The sequence below is a fragment of the Ornithorhynchus anatinus genome, chromosome 20, assembly GCF_004115215.2.
Source record: "Ornithorhynchus anatinus isolate Pmale09 chromosome 20, mOrnAna1.pri.v4, whole genome shotgun sequence".
NCBI classification, from domain to species: Eukaryota; Metazoa; Chordata; class Mammalia; order Monotremata; family Ornithorhynchidae; genus Ornithorhynchus; species Ornithorhynchus anatinus.
In genome coordinates, this window is record NC_041747.1 from 29,726,467 (window position 1) to 29,744,957 (window position 18,491).

At 56.2% G+C, this 18,491-nt stretch overlaps 1 protein-coding gene across 2 annotated transcripts in view; it reads right to left on the reverse strand.

Annotated features, from left to right (window-relative positions):
- ACER3 (alkaline ceramidase 3) overlaps window positions 1-18,491 on the reverse strand; it is a 29,269-nt gene extending 10,778 nt beyond the window's left edge. The window contains exons 1-3 of one of the 2 annotated variants that reach the window (XM_029047952.2): window positions 18,327-18,491; window positions 4,247-4,357; window positions 3,376-3,428 (exon numbers count right to left, since the gene is read on the reverse strand). In XM_029047952.2, the coding sequence (XP_028903785.1) occupies window positions 3,376-3,428; window positions 4,247-4,357; window positions 18,327-18,429 (267 nt within the window). In that variant the 5' untranslated portion in view covers window positions 18,430-18,491. Of the gene's footprint in view, window positions 1-3,375; window positions 3,429-4,246; window positions 4,358-4,537; window positions 4,638-18,326 lie in introns of those variants that run through there. The other variant, XM_029047953.2, reaches the window with a different exon arrangement.

Below are 18,491 nucleotides of genomic sequence, written 5' to 3' on the forward strand. Positions count from 1 at the left end.
ATGAAGATTCGATACCTGTTCTCCCACCTTCTTAGACTGCGAACCCCATCTGGGACAGGGACTGTGTCTGACCCCGCTGCTTAGTACGACACTTAGCACGTAGTAAGTGCTTAACCAATACCAAAATTAGTATTATTAAAACTCCAGGGCTGACCTTCGGTCCTCCATGATATCCACTAAGCTATTCCCAGAATGTAATCGACCGAGTCCATAATAATACCAAAACGGTATTTATTAAGTGTTTACTCTGTGTCATCCACCATGCTAAGCACTGGAGCCAATTTTTCGTGTTAAAAGTCTCAAGATCCCCAGCTCGGGGAGAGGCCTGAAGAGTGGAGGGAGAAAGAGCTGGGTGCACGGCAGTGGGGGAGGGTCGACAACCGGAGCTGGGCTCGCTGCTCATCCCTCCCCCGCCAAAGGGGAGGGCGCCAGTCCGCTGTCACACGGGGAGGCTCGACTGGCGTCTGACAGTTTCCAGGTCTCCGCTCCCTGCCCGCCTTTGGGCTTCTGGGTGGTCTGGGGGTCAGAATGATTTCCACCAAGAGCCCTTATCGAGTGCCTGCTGTGTGTAGGGCACGGGAATAGGTGCTCGAGACCGCACAGAGTGGCCTAGTGGACAGAGCATGAGCCTGGGAGCCAGAGGGACCCGGATTCTAATTCCAGCTCTGCCACTTGTCTGCCTTGTGATCCTGAGCAAGTCGCTTCACTTCTCTGTGTCCCAGGTACCTCATCTGTAAAATCAGAAGACCGTGAGCTCCATGTGGGACACGGACTGTGTCCGAACTCGATTACCTCCTATCTACCCCAGCATTTAGATGTAGTGCCTGGCCCAGAATAAGTGCTTAACAAATACCATTAAAAGAAAAACACACACATACACACACAGAAAAAGAACCAAGTGAGACAGACCTGCTCCCTGACCTCGAAAAGTTTTTTTTTTAAATTTAGTGGTATTTGTTAAGCACTTACTATGTGCCAAGCACTGTACTAAGCTCTGGGGCAGATGCACATTACAGACAGACACATTCCCTGTCCCAGATGAGGTTCCCGGTTTAAGTAGCCGGGAGAACAAATATTGAATCCCTATTTTAGAGAGGAGGAAACTGAGGCACAGAGAAGTTAAGGGACTTGCCCAAGGGCACACAGTATGCAAAAGTGGTGGAGCCGGGATTAGAAGGCAGGTCCTCTGACTCCACAGGTCCACGTTCTTTCCATTCTACGCCACACTTCTTCCCATTACCTTGTAGTCACGGTGAGATAGAGGGAGCGGGTAGGAGCCCTTCAGCGTGGTAGTGCCAGTATGGGGTGCCCGGAATTCCTGGCCGGCGCCACGCGCCCAAACTGCCCCATGGCACCAGGCACCCATGGACGCTGGCCCCAGGCTCTCTCAATGTAAAAGATTCTCCCTCCTTGAGGGGAGGGAGGCCGGGGGGCAGCTGATCCACAGGGACAGACTGGCAAGTGGGCAGCTGTGCCCAGGCAGCCCTGGAGGTGGTGAAGCGCCAACCCGGCAGGCCCGGGGGGAAACCGGGGGGTAGATGGGGGCCGGTGCCCAATGAACGAAAGGGAAACGAACGCGATTGCGAAAAAACCAATCGCTCGAACGGCCCAACTTGTTTCAGCTTGTTCAGGCAGTAGGGCCAGCAGCTGGAAGATTACCCTCTCCACCAAAATCGCCCAAACATCTTGAATAAATACAAAGCAACTGCTGCGTGGTTCAAAAATGTTCCCTCCTCCGACCCCCGCACCCGGAAACCTCGGCCTCCAAAACAAACGAGCATTTCTTCTCCCTGGCGGTTGCGGGGCCGGGGGCGCAGGGAAAGGCGTTCCCGCAGGAAGATGTGCAGGGGGAAATGGGTGTAGATTTACGAGGGGTTTACACAGACCCACAGACAAGCAGCAGACAAGTAGGCTGGGTCACTGGGGGAGAGGGGATAATCAGGTGTGTTGGATGATCCATGCTGGGTCAGTGGGGAAGAGTCAGCGATAAAGAGGGGAGAGTCAGGGGCGTTGGATGGTCCATGCTGGGTCACTAGAAGGCGACAGCCTGAGAATGGAAATTAGGAGAACCCAGCTGTGCGTCTTTGGGCATATCACTGAACCTCTCTGCGTCTCAATTTCCCCCTCTGCGGAATGGGGAGAAAAGAGCCGCCTCTTCTGGCCTTCAGGGGCTGTTGTGGTGGCAAAAAAAAGATGAAACAGGCAACTTGGCAGCAGGCTCACTTATATATTTGTTTAAGGCACTTGTTAAGCACTTACTGTGTTGTCAAGCACCGCCTGAGGCGTTGGGGTAAATACAAGTTAATCAGACCGGACAAAGTCCCTGTCCTACTTGGGGCTCACAATCTAAGTAGGAGGTATTGAATTCTTATTTGAGGAAACTGAGACCCAGAGGAGTGAAGCCACACAGCAGGCAAGTGGCAGAGCCACCATTAGAATCCAAGTCCTCCAGCGCCCAGGCCCGTGCTCTTTCCACTGGGTCATGCTGCTGCTAATGAGGCCCTGGAGCAATTCTGGGGCTGACCCTCAGGTGGGAGCGGGTCACGGGCCCTCGGGGATACAGACATATGGAGAAGAAAGGAGCAAACCAGGGTCACAGGATTGCTTAGGTCACGGCTCACAGAATGATCGGCTTTGTCTCCGGGCACTGGATGAACCTCACCCACTCTCCCATTTGCTACCCCGCTGCTCACGTCTCCTAACCCAGCTGGATGCCAACTCCCACAGCTGCCCAGGGCCACCCAGCGAGCTCCCCTCTAAGGGTGACCTCTGCTGGGCCACGATTGCCTAATAAGAAGAAGAACGGCATTTAATAATGTTGGTATTTGTTAAGCGCTTACTACGTGCCGAGCACTGTTCTAAGCGCTGGGGTAGATACAGGGTCATCAGGTTGTCCTACGTGAGGCGCACAGTTAATCCCCATTTTACAGATGAGGTAACGGAGGCACAGAGAAGTTAAGTGACTTGCCCACAGTCACACAGCTGACGAGTGGCAGAGCCGGAAGTCGAACCCGTGACCTCTGACTCCGAAGCCCAGGCTCTTTCCACTGAGCCACGCTGCTTCCCCATTTGTTAAGCATAGTAAGCATTTGTTAAGTGCTTACTGTGTGCCAGGCACTGGGGTAGATACAAGATCATTGGGTTGAACATAGTCCCTGTATCACATGGGGCTCATGAACTTTTGAAGTAACATGACAGTTCACCTTACATACGCGGTAACTACGGAATAGAGAAGAAAGAGACTTGCCAAGGTCACACAGCAGACAAGTGGCGGAACCAGGATTAGAACCCAGGTCCTTCTAACTCCCAGCCCCAGGCCACTTCTTCTCATCACCCGGGCACGAGTGTATGTCCGAGTCAACGGAGGGTACTGACCTGCATCTCGTACTGCAGAGTCATGTGGAAGCACCAGGATCCCAGGCCCACCACTGAAATAGAGACAAGACCAGTCAGAGGGAGGAGAGATGGGGGAGAGGAGAAGAGGACCATCCCAGGCCCTGATCGCCCAGCCTGTCTTGGCAGAGATCACCCCAGGCCCTGACTGCCCAGCCCATCTGTGCAGAGACCACCCCTGCACCTCCGCCCCTGGCAGACCGGCCCGCCTGTGAGGAAGAAGCACCCTCCTCCCCTGCCCGTGGCCCCCACCCATCCTTGCCCCCCAGATGGATGCAACTAGACCCTCTGCAGGGCTATCGGGGACCCTGTGGCCTCCCTCGGGTATCCCGAGCCCCACAGATGACCAAGGACTCTGGATGGCCTGGGCCCCGGGCCCCCACAGCCTTTCCGGGTCCCTTCCTCCACTGGACCGGTGGGCCTCTAAGCTTTGTCTTGTGTTCTTTTTTTACTTAGAGGATTTCAGCCTTCCAAAAGTATCTTTTTCCACCAGACCCCCTCCCCACTCCCTTCTGTGTTATCCTGACTTACTCCCTTTACTTATCCTCCCTTCCAGCCTCTCAGCACTTATGCACATATCTGTCATTTATTTACTTACATTAATGTCTATCTCCCTCTCTAGACTATACGCTCGCTGTGGGCAGGGAATATAACTCTTTATTGTTATAATGTATTCCCCCAAGCGCTTAGGACAGTGCTCTGCACACAGTAAGCACTCAATAAATTCGATCGACTGACTGACCAAACCCCTGGAGGGCCAAAGACCGCATCTAATTGTGCAGTTTTTCCCAACACAGGGTATTACGCTTGATAAACGCCACCAGCACTCCGGCGGCCACCGACCCCCACGTACCCGTGACACCTAAGTAGGCTGCTAGGTAGCGCTTCTCGAGGCCATCGTTGAAGGTCTGGACGGCGCCGTACAGGGGAGGGAGGATCATGATCAAGTTGCTCACCGTGTTCCCTGGGGGAGAAACCAGAGACAAGCTTAGACCAGAGCCAGCACGGCCGGGCCAGCCCCGCCCGGGCTTCGACCGAGGCCTCGACACGGCGGTTGGGAGGAGATACGCTGGCGGGGTCGGAACTCTCCTCTCTGTCCGACCACTTCCAACCTCGCTGTCCAGCCGGCAGGGGAGAGACAGACCGAAGGTCCGGATCGCCGGGGAGCCCGGGCCTGAGAGGCAGAGGATCCGCGTTCTCATCTAGGGTCCACCGCTTCTTTGTCGCATGACTTCGGGCAAGTCATTTAACTTCTCTGTGCCTCAGTTACCCCATCTGTTAAAAAGAGGATTAAATCCCACTCTCTCCTACTTAGACTGTGATCCCTGTGTGGGACAGGGACTGTGTCCCATCTGATTAACTTTAATCTACCCCAGGGCTAGAAACAGTGCCTGGCACATAGTAAGTGCTTACCGAGTACCAAAACGACATGTACCAGAATTGCCTTTGTGGTTAGGGACAGACTGTCCAACACCCCTGACTCTGCCCTCTCCAAGCCTGACTACCCCCGCAGTGTCCCAGCACAAGCCATCCCACACCCCTGACTCTCCCCTCTCCACCCCTTACTCTCCCGAAGTGATCCAGAATGGACCCTCCAACAAACCCAGATTTTCCCCCTCCATCCCCCAACTCTCCCTCAGAGACCAGCACAGACCATTCCACGCTTAGACTATCCCCTCGCGATCCCTGACTCTCCCACGGTGATACAGCTCGGACCAACCCTTCCACTCCCCTGACTCTCCCCTTTCCATCCCTAATTCTCTCCCAGTGACCCAGCAGGGACCATGCAATTCTCCGACCCTCCCCGAGTGACCCAGCGCAGACCATCCAACACCCCCGATTCTCCCCGAATGACCCAGCACGGGCAGATGGCAGTCCCCGGCTTTTGGTAAAAACTATCCTCTGGGGTTATCAGAGCTGCACAAGCTCTGTCCTCAAGACATCCCCAAATCCTTTGGGGGCACGCGTGGTTTGGCTAGCTAAGACGCAGCTTACCGTCTTCTGGCAAAGCTACAGGATTGCCTCATATCTCCCTCTCCCCCTGAACCCTACTGTCCCACTTCCTGGAGGTTCCAGCAAGCCGCCCCTTCCCCTCCCCGAGATGAGAGCATGGGGAAGTGACATGGCCAGCGGGGCTCCTGCCCAAAGGAAGAAGTCAGCACTCACAACCTCAACTCCTTCTGGGTCCTCAAAATTTCTCATCCAAGACTAAAAACCGCCACAATTACCATTCTCATTCAATCCTTCATATTTATTGAGCGCATACTGTGTGCAGAGCACCGCAGTAAGCGCTTGGGGATGTACAATACAGCAATAGAGAGAGATAATCCCTACCCACAACGAGCTCACAGTGTAGCTTGAGGACAATAGGGGACCACGCCCCTGGGTTCAAGTTCTACCTCTCCTATTTGACCCTGGGCAAGTCACTGAACCGGCTGGGCCTCGGTTTCCTCGACTGTTAAATGGGGATAGGATCCCGGGTCTCTCTCCCTCTTAGACAGGGAGCCCTGGGTAGGGCAGGGACTGCAGCCGAACCAATTCCATCCGAGCCGACTGCATCCGAGCCGACTCTCCTCTATCCACGGCTCCTCGACCGCTGCTGCCGCTAAGCCCCCGGGAATTCAGGACCTTAACTGAATGTCATCTTTACTTGTCCAAATTCCAAATCAACCCTGCCTCCGGACAGAGACTGAGACAGAGCCCCAACTCCCGGGTGGCAACTTCGGGGGCCGGGCCTTCCGGGAAGACGGAAGTCATCCCCGTGAGCTGACTGGACCAAGCTGGGAGAGGGCTGCTCCAGTCTGCCTCAAAGGCAAGGGAGGGGCAGCAGGAAGATGCCTCTGAGCCAGGCTCCCCCCTCACCCCACCATTCCCAGGGGACCTGCCAGCTCCACCCCCAGCTCCTCTGCTCCCATAAAATCCCATAAAAGCCCTTGTCCCCAGATTCCCCTCCGGCTTCCCTTTCCCAAATCCCAGAGTTCCCACCGGGGCTTTAATTAGGCATTACCGCTCTAGGGCTTGTCCAGGCCCTTTGGCAGCAGGATACTTAGGAGCGGCCAATTTCCTTCCAGAAAAAGGGCTTGGTACCCAGGGACCTGCCCGCCTGCCTGTAGTAGCCCTCACCTCCGTCTCCCCCCCGGCCCTGGGCAGAGAGCATCCACAAGGCAGGCGCCAGGGCCCTTCAGGGGGATGATGCATGGCTCAATTCCAATAGATGCCACCGCGGGCGGAGGGGGCATGGCAGGGAGGACTTCCTGAGGGACCTCAGGGCCACACTTTACTCTCCGTCCCCAACGCTGGCACTCTACCCTGCAGAAAACACTTCAGCCTGCCTGACATAAGAACTCCCAACTGACCAGTTCTCAGACCAGCCACTGCAGGGCACTGTACTAAATGCCACCTGCCTGCAGAGCACTGTACTGGCCACCTACTGCCTGCAAAAGCACTGTACCGGCCACCTATTGCCTGCAAGAACACTGAACTGGCCACCTACTGGGTGCAGCAGGACCAAATGGAAAAAGCACAGACTTGGGAGTCAGAAGACCTGGGTCCTAATCCTGTTTCCGCCGCACGTCTGCTGTGTGACCTCGGGCAAGTCACTGAATTTCTCTGTGCTTCAGTTTCCTCATCTGCAAAACGGGGATTAAATCCTACTCCCTCCTACTCGGACTGTGACCTTTCGGGAGCTGGATTCCGTGCCAGCTCCACAGTGGCTCGCTTGGCTGGCTTGTATGAGTTGCCCTGGGAATGAAAGGGGCGAAGAGAGCCAACATGCCCGCTCCAGCTACGGGAGGGGCTCCCCAGCTCCTGGATTGCTCTAGGCCCTCAGGCCCCAGGCAAGGGGCTGGTGTTTTCATTTCCCTTTTGTTTGAGAGCCTTCCTAAGGAAGAGGTCAGGAAGGTGGGGGAAGGAGAGGACTTCCGGTGGGGTGGCGGCGGAGGGAGAGGGCTGGGGTGGGGAGGAAGGACGGGAGAAGTTACCGATGGAAACTCACATGGTGAGTCCACCCCTTCCCCCATTTCTAAATTACTCCCATTGAAAGAGACTCCGCCGATCCAACCTCCCGTGGCCCGGGGCCGGACTACGAGGGAGTTAGGCACGTCCCCGTCACCCTGGTCGGCCCCAAGGTGAGACGTAACCTCGGTTCGTGCACAGGGGATCGACCACAGGGAGAGGAGGCGGAGGCTGAGGGGGTGGAGGCGGCTGCAGGTGTGGAAGGGGAGGAAATTCAGGGCTGAAACAGTGGGCCCACGATGGGGTGGGTGCTGTGAAGGGCACCTGGACGCTGGTTTTTTTTCTTTGAGGCCTGTAAAAATCGAAGACATAAAACCGCTCTCCAGGACAGAGATCTCAACTCGCTACTTCAGTGCCTTCTGAACACCGTGACTGTGATCATGGTACTTACCGAGCACCTCCTGAATGCCCTGACTGTGGTCGGGGTGATGCCACTAACTGAGTACCTACTGAATGCATGACCGTAAGAACTTGGAAAGTACAGAAGGACATATTTGCCACCCGCAAGGAGCTTCATCTCTAGCATAGGCACGTGGCTACCGTGAAGTCTTCCTGGACGCTAGCAAAGTGGCATCACGAGGAGTGCCATCGCGAGAGCGTTTCACACCCCCTACGCCTCCTGAAATACAGCTGGGCACCTCTCCCAGCCCCGGACAGATGGGTGGCGAGGAGGGGGAAGATCAGCCCGGCCACCGGCCGGACGTGCATCAGTTGGGTTGGCAGCAATGGGGATGGCCTAGCACTGAGCCAACCTCACCCTCTTGTCATCGCCCCTCCGCAGTCCAGTAGCCCACTCAGGGTGGACTCGGATGGACGATGATGACATTTCACACTTGGGCAAGCCAAGGCCTTTAGAGGCCAAGCGGCCTGGGTCCTTTGGCATTTTAGATATTCGGGGGCCCGGGGAGCAGCCTGAGACCGAGTCAGTCTGCGTGGATCAGAAAGAAAGGCCCTTTGCCGGCTTCTAATGGCGAGCGTTCAAGCGGTCAGCAGCCAGGCCATTATCAAGGGCCATACGCCTGCCTCTCCTGGCACAGGAGTGCAGGCCCCCTACTTCTCCCTCGTTCGGCCCGACCACGGGGAGCCGGGGCCCCGTGGCTCCGGCTGAGGCCTTTGCTGTGGCCAGCCGGACGGTACCATCGAAGGAAGCACTCGCTCGGTTCCTGATGAGTCACTCTAGTTTCCGTTCTCCGTGTGGGTCCCTCAGCTCAAACGCTGCCCAGGCACTATAACCTCCACGCCAAAAGGTCCAGTTCGCCGGCCCTAAACCGCTTCGTTGGATCCAGTCGGGGGTGGAAGGGGGCTGATCGCTGCTGGACGCTTCACTCCGATAGCCGACTCTCCGCGGGCCGAGCGGGGGGCTGGTCCTCGTGGCCCGACCGCGAGGTGCCACCGCCCGGTGCTGTCGGAGTTTAAACAACTCGCCACGAACTGGGTTTAGAACTCACGAGGAGAGAGCTAAATCCGCAGCTGGAATCCCGGTGCCAGGATCACCGGGGAGAGCCCCATCAGACAGCCCCCGTAACGGGAGGAGGTCTGTCTGTTGTATGGTATTTTGTTAAGAGCTTACTAAGCGTCAAAGCACCGTTCTAAGCGTCGGGGTAGATACAAGTCAATCAGGTTGGACTCAATCCCTGTCCCGCATGGGGCTCACAGTCTAAGTAGGAGGGAGAACAGGAGAACTGAGGTACAGAGAAGTGACTTCCCCAAGGTCACGCAGCAAGCAGTCGGCAGAGCGGGGATTAGAACCCAGGTCCTCCGACCCCCAGGTCCATGCTGAGGTTCAAGGGGTGGGTCTTAGAGAGGAGGTCTCAGGGAAGAGCGGGGGACGGGACGGGGATGGGTGGGGGCGGGAGAGAGGGGCATGACGGGAGGTAAGCCCACCCCCGCCCAGTCCAGCGACAAGGCCGCTCTGTTTTGTTCTGCCGGAAGAAAACGCTCTTTCTTTGCTCATAAAGAAAGTTGTTGGGCGATTCTGGGCTGATCAGACCAGCGGCCCACTGCCGATTCCTCACCATGAGGCTGGCTTTCTAGTCTCCCGGGGCTATGAATCAGCCCTAGCCAAGTTGTGCCAATCTGCAACCTTTCCCCTACATTGCTGTGCTCCGGAGGCTTGCATCACCGCCTGCTCCTTGGCTTCAAGCGCATTCCCGCACCCAGGCGGCAACCGCATGAGAACACTGCGATGCTGGGGCTTCCGCTGCCCATTGCCACTGGGAACCCCGTGCCCGGGTGGCACGCAGACGCCCCACGTTGATCGGTCTCAGTTCCGCCCAGCAGAAGCCGCAGAGCTGAGCGTCCAAGAGGCCGACTTGACCGCGAGCGGAGTGGACGGGAGCAGAAGAAAGCCACAGAGCCGTCCACTACCCCCCGAGCCCTCCTGATCGTTTGCTAGCGATCGATGGAGCCATTTTTGTTTGTTCCCTCACTCTTAACTCTTCCGTACTGCTCTACTCATTCATTCAATAGTATTTACTGAGTGCTTACTACATGCAGAGCACTGTACTAAGCGCTTGGAAGCTACAATTCGGCAACAGATAGAGACGATCCCTGCCCAATGACGGGCTCACAGTCTCATACCTCGGGTCTCCCCCATTAGACCGTGAGCACCTGAGAAGCATGGAAAGAGCCCAGATCTGGGAGTCAGAAGGACCTGGCTTCTAATTCCAGCTCTGTCACTCATCAGCTTGGGCAAGTCCCTTCACTTCTCTGTGCCTCAGTTCACTCGTCTGCAAAATGGGGATTCAATAGCTGTTCTCCTTCCTACTCAGGCTGTGAGCCCCACGTGGGACCTGATTATCTTCTATCTACCCTAGCGCTTAGTACAATGCTTGACACATAGTAAGCACTTTAAAAATGCCACGATTATTATTATCGAGGCCAAGCTCTGCAACTCGGACATCTGTTATATGATCCTTAGCACCTAGTACCAACGCTGTGCTTGCGAAAGGCACCTAGTACAGAGCTCGGCATGCAGTAGGCCCCCATTCTAGCATCCCGTACCCAGTCCAGCCCCCTACAGAGGAGGCACAGTGAAAATGTTCTGATGATTCTGATATTTTATACCTGCAACAGGAAATAACAGAAGATAAAAGATTTCCCCCACTGTCGAGTGTAAACCAGCACGGCACAGAGGGGAAACCGGGGAAAAAGCACCACTGGAGATCCCGATTCCTTTTGGACCACAATCTCGGGGCTGCCTCTCCATCGATCAAAAGGAGGCCCCTCTGGGGCACGTTCAGGGGACTGAGGCAGGGTGTGGACACCCTGGCTGCAAGGGGCCGGGGAGATCCCAGAGGGAGCGGTCAGGGAAGAAGAGGAGGGCAGCAGAGATCTTGGGGACCCTCAGGGCAACTCTACAGTTCTCAAGGGGCAGGGCCACCCACGCTTTGGCAACAAGATGTGGGCGACTCTTCTTGCTGAGGCTTTAGTCGAGGCCCGCTCGATCGGAGTCACTAATGGTGCTTATCCAAGGCCCACACTGGTCCGACCACTTATCTTATCCCACTTTAGTTACCGGATCGGCCTCCTTGCTGACCTCCCTGTCTCCTGTCTCTCTCCACTCCAGTCCATACTTCACTCTCCTGCCTGGAACATTTTTCTACAGAAACATTCAGGCCACGTTTCTCCACTCCTCAAGAAGTTCCATCCACCTCCGCATCACACAGAAACTTCTTGCCATAGGTTTTAAAGCACTCAATCCCCTTGCCCACTCCTACCTCACTTTGCTACTCACCTACACTCATTCAATTCAATAGTATTTATTGAGCGCTTACTACGTGCAGAGCACTGTACTAAGCGCTTGGAATGAACAAGTCGGCAACAGATAGAGACAGTCCCTGCCGTTTGACGGGCTTACGGTCTAATCGGGCTTACAGTCTAATCTTACATCAACCCAGGCTGCACACTTCGCTCTTCTAATGCCAACCTACTCACTGCACGTCGACCTCATCTAGCTCACCGCCGACCTCTGGACCACGTCCTGCCTCTGGCCTGGAACGCTCCCCCCTCCTCATATCTGAAAATTACTCTCCTGAACTTCAAAGCCTTACTGAAGGCGCATCTCTTCCAAGAAGCCTTCCCTGACTAAGCCCTCCTCTCCTCTTCTCCCACTCCCTTCTACATCACCCTGCCTTGCTCCCCTTTATTAATCTCCCCTCCCAGTCCCACAGCACTTATGTTCGTATCTATAATTTATTTATTGATTCATATTAATGTCTATCTCCCCCGCCGCTAGACTGTAACCTCACTGTGAGCAGGGAATGTTTCTATTGTTATATTGTACTCTCCCAAGAGCTTAGTATAGTGCTTTGCACACAGCAAGCGCTCAACAAATATGACTGAATGAATGAATGGGTGGGAAATGTGTCTGTTACACTGTACTCTCCCAAGTGCTTAGGACAGCACTCTGCACACAATAAGGGCTCAAAAAATACGACTGACTGACACTCGGGAGACTTTTCCCTAAGACCTTCATGTCTACACTGGCTTTGTTTGAGGCTTGTTGATTAGAAATACCGTTTGCCGAACAGGGATCTGGACCGAGTGACTCTCCCATTCCTTGCATTCCCGGCGTAGTCTCCGCCTCAGCCATGTCGCCTTCCTCCGGAGCAGGGCGGAGGTAGCGGGCTTGGAGCGGGCGGTTGCCACAGAGCTCATAGCAGCAGAGTTGCCACCCTGAGCTGAAAGCCACCACGAGGACCCCCTCTCCGGGGGCTCCGGGACGCTGCCCCGAGGGCCGACAGGGTGGGCATCTGACCCTGGACCCAGGCCCCAAGAGGCCTCCGGCCTCCGTGCCGGGGGAGGCTTGGAACTTGTCTGGATCTGTACCTACGGGAGGCCCTGCCCTCCGTCAGAGGCAGACAGGGGCGCGGGCAGGTCAGACGGGATCAAGCCTCGTCAGAGCCCAAGATGGGGAGGAGAGGAGCGAGTGCAGTGCTCTGTGCAACATAAGCACTCAAAAACCATTGGCTGATAGACTGAAGCGGGCAGAGACTGCGAGGGGACAGGGACAGAAGGCGTCTCACATCTTTGTCCCGGCCTGGAACTCCCTCACCCCTCCCATCTGCCAAACCGCACTCCTCCCCTCCTTCAAAGCCACCTAAAAAACCACCTCCTGCCCGACACCTTCCCTGATCGGTCCTCCCACCTTTTCCGGCTGCTTCACCCTATCAACCACCTCAGCTCTGATGGGTTTTCCCGGTGCCTTTTGTCGGAGGCTTTGATTTTTTCATCATTCCGCTTCTGACCCACTGACACAAGGGACTAGACCCGCGTCTTGCCCTCGGAGAGCTGGCAGCTTAGTGGGGAGAGGCAGAGGGACAGGACCTTACAGTGCTCTGCACATAGTAAGCGCTCAGTTCGGTCTGGAGCCTCACCCCGGGGGACTCGACACCCATAGATAAGTCAGCCGAGAGGCGCAGGATTAAGCAGATAGTGTTTGCCAGCCGGACCCACTGATGATCTTTGAAGCCCCCTGCAATCCCACCGCCCCAGGGTAGGTTGGCTCCGTGCTGGGGGTCCCAAGAGCACGGTTTCAGATCGGGGTTCTGGAGGGGGGCTTGGAGGGATCGGCGTGAAGGCCTCTAAGACTGAACAGGAAGCCCAGCAGGGCAGGGTATCGACAGGAAGGAGTTGTGTAAGGACCCAGAAAGTACAGAGGGGAGGAGGACAAGGACCGACTGCAATCGTCTCAGAGAACTGTCAGATCCAGGGGGATGAAGGGGGAGGCTGAGTGGAGCTGAGGCGTCGGGGGAGAGGCTAAGAGCCGGGAGGTGGCACCGCTGGCCCAAGTCTCTGGGACCTGTGGGCGCGTCCCACCTGCCCTCAGGGACCACCCTGGGGACTGGGGAGTCCCACACAGCCCCCCGGTTAGGGGGAGGGGAGCACAGAAAACCACCTCAGCGGCGGGGAGAGAGGGGAAGGTGAACGCAACAGTAACTACCGCCTCCATCGAGAGCACTGCCTGGGTGCCGAGGGGTGCAGGGTGCTGAGGAGAGTGTGTTAGACGGGGGAAAGGATTCCTGCCCTCGGGAGCTGATAATCTAGCAGGAGACAGACACACACAATTTCCAGTTAGAGAAGGAGGAAATGTCCTGGAACCATAAAAGCTAATGACGCACACTCCTCTCCAGGACAGTGGTGTGATCCAGAGGGGGTCAAGGGAGCCAGCTTCCAGGTCCAGCTCTGCCTTTGGTCTGCTGTGTGGCTTCGGCAAGTTATTGAACTTCTCTGGGCCTTCGCTTCCTCACTAGAAAAACGGGGACAAGATCTCTGCTCTCCCTCCTTCTTAGAGAGGAGGTGGTTCAAGGGAGGATGCTGGTGGCCTGGCTGGGGCTCTGAAGTAGAGTAACATATAAGTTAAGGAGGTCCTGAATCATTGGGGACTCTTTTTTTTTGGGGGGGGGGGTATTTGTTAAGCACTTACTAAGTACCAGGCACTGTACTGAGCACTGGGGTAGATACAAGCTAGTCAGATTGGACACAGTCCATGTCCCACATGGAGCTCACAGTCGCAAAACCCATTTTTCAAATGAATTAACATGAACTGAGGAACAGAGAAGCTAAGTGGCGGTGTCGAGATTAGAACCCAGGTCCTGCTGACTCTCAGTCCTGTGCTCAATCCACAAGGCCACCCTGCTTACTGCCCCTGGTCCAGGGAGTGGAGTCGGGGCCCAGGAAATAGGGTTAATGATAGCGCCAGGCAGGGTAAGAAGGCAGGTTTAATGGCAACTCCTGCCCACACAGGTCTTTGAGACCTCCAAATAAAAGGGATCATGAAGGGGCAAAGTGTTCAAGACACCTGGCCTGCACCCCCACATTCCCAGGTATCATCCAGAAGATCCTGTACTAAGAGTCAGACCAGGGGCAGCCATGCAGAACAAACCGAGCCCGTCGCCCCGGCCTCCGGCCACTGCCCACGCCCTTCCCTCGTCCCGGATCCCCCAAACCTGTGTCCAAACTATGTGCCTCCTCTTCTTCCCCCCCAGTCTAAACCCCACCTCCTCCAGGACGCCTTCCCTGTCTCTTACCACTTCCCACTAGGCTCCTCCAAAAGTTCCCTCGCCCCAACCCCGGCTCCCCGCCCAGCACCGCAGAGGCCTACTCCACTTCCTCACTTTCCTAAATATTCCCAGTGGTCGCTCAATTTCCTCCCGCCTCCACTTGATGTAAACAATTTACATCTGCCCGGTGTCCCTGGTGGGTTGTAGGCTCAGTGAGGCCAGGGCCTGCGTGTTGCACGTGGCTTGCCTTCCTATTTACCCCATTAGGCATCCGGAAGACGCCCAATATGGCATCCGGCGGATGAGGGTGCCCAGTGCAGCATCTGGCCCACTGGTGGCACGGCAGGATGCTGTCCTTGGCACTGGGGCTCTGAGAGCAGATGGGACGATTCTGAAAGTCCTAAAACATTCACAGCGTTTTGAGTTGTAGAGACTAGACTGGCAGCAGACAGGTGACTCTGTCATATTGTACCCTCACAAGTGCTTAGTACCGTGTTCTGCACACCACAAGTGCTCAGTAAACACGGCTGATTGATCGATGAGGAAAACTGACCCCGCCATGTCCTCGACTTACCCTCACCCCACCGGGTTTCGATAGAGAAGGGCAGGGCAGGGAGTTGAGCCCAGTGAGGCCCAGTGGGTCCAGAGGAACCTGGCCAGCTGGCATGGGAGAAATGAAGGGAATCGTGGGGAGAAGGGGGAATAGAGGGGAGAGAAGAGGAGCAGGATGGAAAACGGGGAAGCAAAGGGGAGCAAACGGGAAGTAGAGGAGAGCGACGGGGGTCCCGATTCACCTGCAGCTCTGGACAGGCACAACATAAGAAACCATTTAATGGCGAGGGAGGAGAAACTCCCCGGCCTCAGGCTGGCAACACGCACACCCCGGTCCGGGAGCCCGGGCAAAGGCCCGGGGACCCGCGGTGGCGAGCCGTCTATCTCCGGACACAGCTGTCTTTGGTTTCCAGCAAGCACGGTTTCCGTGCCCACGCCCCCATCGGACCGAGATATCGGCCCTTCCGCCGGGCTGCCCCGTTTGTGAAATTGCCTTGCAGGAGAGAACTGTGAGGGCCACCGAGTGGGACAGCCTGGGTCTGTGCAGAGGACCGAACTAAAAGCTCGTAGAATACAACGGAGTCGGCGGACCTGATCCCTGCCCATAAGGAGTTGACGCTCTAGCCTGGGAATGAATTCCATTTAGGGGAAGCAACGAGAATAAAAATACGTTCATAAGGTTGTGAGGCTAGGGAGTCTCCAAACTGTTAGCCTCCAAAACCTCTCACGCCCCCTCCAACTCACTCCCCCGACTTTTCAGAAACCAGGCCCACTAAAAGCAGCACACGTGCTGCCAGGTGTGAGAATGAGGGCGGGGGTTTTGTTTCTTTGGCATTAAAATTCAGGCACTGGCCCAGACCACATCCAGAACTCAAGGTTCACAGTGGGGTGGTCCCCAGGCCGCTCGAATCTCACCCCGACGGGTGCGCGGACCAGGGCAGCTTGGACCTCCGGAACTCCAGCCGTGGCCCTTCCCGAGGGTCGCCCCTTGGCACTGAAGTAGGTAACACCCCCTCCGTCCATCACGCGCCCAGCCCCCCTGCCTCCACGCCAATCTCTGCCCCACAGACACTCGGGTCAAAGTCCTCCCGGGCTTCTGCCCACTTCCCCGTTCAGACGCTCCACGGACAAAGGCCATTTCCCATTTCTGGGCAGCCGTTGGCCAGACTCTACCGCTCTGTCTGGCTCCACATCCCTCTTGCCCACCACGTGCCCGCTGACTTCAAGCCCACGCCGCAAGCCTGACCGCTCGCACTCTGCTGTTTGAGACTCTCTGCCTCTCCCTCCCGGCCCCCCCATCGGCTCACAGACGCTGGTCACGGGGTGAAGCGCCGAGGAGGTCGGTGGCCTTAACCGGTCTGTAGTGGACTTTACTCGTATCCACCCCGGCGCTCAGAACAGTGCCTGGCAACCAGTAGGCTCTTAACAAAATACCATAATAATAATGATTATTAGTGGGGGCGGGTGGGCGGCCAAGGGGGATGGGTGGGAGGCTGCTTGGGGAAGGGAAAAGGGTCAGTGGATGGAGGCTGGGGGACGGGGTGGGGGTCCTGGTGGGAGGGCCCAGACGGCTGAATCCTACTGCCCTACTGCGAGCTCACCTCCTCCAGGAGGCCTTCCCAGACTGAGCCCTCCCTTTCCCTCTGCTCCTCCTCCCCATTCCTTCTCCCGCCCTCTGCTCTTCCCCCTTCCCCTCCCCACAGCACTGTGCATATTTGCACAGATATAAACTCTATTTATTTTGTTAATGATGTGTCTAGATCTATGATTCCACTTATCTTGATGATATTTACACCAGACTGCTTGTTTTGTTTTGCTGTCTGTCTCCCCCGTTTAGACCGTGAGCCCGTCGTGGGGCAGGGATGGTCTCTATCTGTTGCCCAACTGTCCATTCCAAGCGCTCAGTCCAGTGCTCTGCACATAGTAAGCGCTCAACAAATACGACTGAATGAATAATAATAATAATGATAGTATTTGTTGAGCGCTTACTATGTGCCAAGCACTGTTCTAAGCACTAGGGGAGAGACAAGGTGGTCAGGTTGTCGCATGTGGGGCTTGCAGTCTTCATCCCCATTTTACAGATGAGGTCCCTGAGGCACAGAGAAGTTAAAGTGACTTGCTCAAAGTCACACAGCTGACAAGTGACGGAGCCGGAATTCGAACCCATGACCCCTGACTCCCCAGCCCAGGCTCTTTCCACTGAGCCACGCTGCTTCTCGTAATGAATGAATCCCTGGTGCCCGTGACTGAGCCCGTGGTGGGCAGGGACGGTCTCTACTTGTTGCTGAACTGTACTTTCCTAGCGCTTAGCACAGTGCTCTGAACGCACTGACCTGAGAAGCAGTGTGGCTCAGTGGAAAGAGCCCGGGCTTGGGATTCCGAGGTCATGGGTTCGAATCCCGGCTTTGGGCAGGTCACTTCACTGCTCGGTGCCCTCATCTGTCAAATGGGGATGAAGACTGGGCGCTTCACGTGGGCCCACCTGATGACCCTGGATCTCCCCCAGCGCTTAGAACAGTGCACGGCCCATAGGAAGCGCTTAACAAATACCAACCTTATTATTATTACAAGGTCCCCGTGGGGTCTTCATCCCCATTTTCCAGATGAGGTCACCGAGGCCCCGAGCAACGATTCGACTGCGAGCCCGTCAATGGGCCGGGATGGTCTCTACCCTGTTGCCACTTAACTTCTCTGTGCCTCAGTGACCTCACCTGTAAAATGGGGATTAAGACTGTGAGCCTCAGGTGGGACAACCTGATTCCCCTGTATCTACCCCAGCGCTTAGGACAGTGCTTTGCACATAGTAAGCGCTTAACAAATACCAACATTATTATTATTGCCCAATCGCTTAGCGCTCTGCACACAGTAAGAGCTCAATAAATACGACGGAATGAAGTGACCGGCCCCAGGTCACCCAGCTGCCAGGCGGCGGGGCCGGGATTAGAAGCGGCGTGGCTCAGTGGAAAGAGCATGGGCTTTGGAGTCAGAGGTCATGAGTTCGAATCCCAGCTCTGCCACTTGTCAGCTGGGTGACTGTGGGCAAGTCACTTCACTTCTCTGGGCCTCAGTTCCCTCATCTGTAAAATGGGGATTAAGATTGTGAGCCCCATGTGGGACAACCTGATTCCCCCGTGTCCCCCCCGGCGCTTAGAAGAGTGCTCTGCACATGGTAAGCGCTTAACAAATACCAACATTATTATTATTATTATTAACCCACGACCGGTCCCTAGCCGGGGGGGAGAAGATGGAGCCTGGGGGGCTTCCCGAAAAGGATCACGGGAAAGGTGGCCACTTTTCGCTCTGGTCAAGGGGGGGGGGGGCGCCTGGCCACTCGAGGGGAGGCCTTGCGGCCGCCCAACTCACAGAACTCGGCGATGTAGAAGGACACGGCGTAGTTCTCCTCACACCAGTCCAGGGTGGACGTGGTCGGACCCCAGTAGCCAGCGCGGTCCACGGCCGGGGCCATCGCGCTCCGCCGCTTCGCCCTCGGCCTCAGCCGCTCCCGCCCCGGGGCCGGCCCGGGCCCGC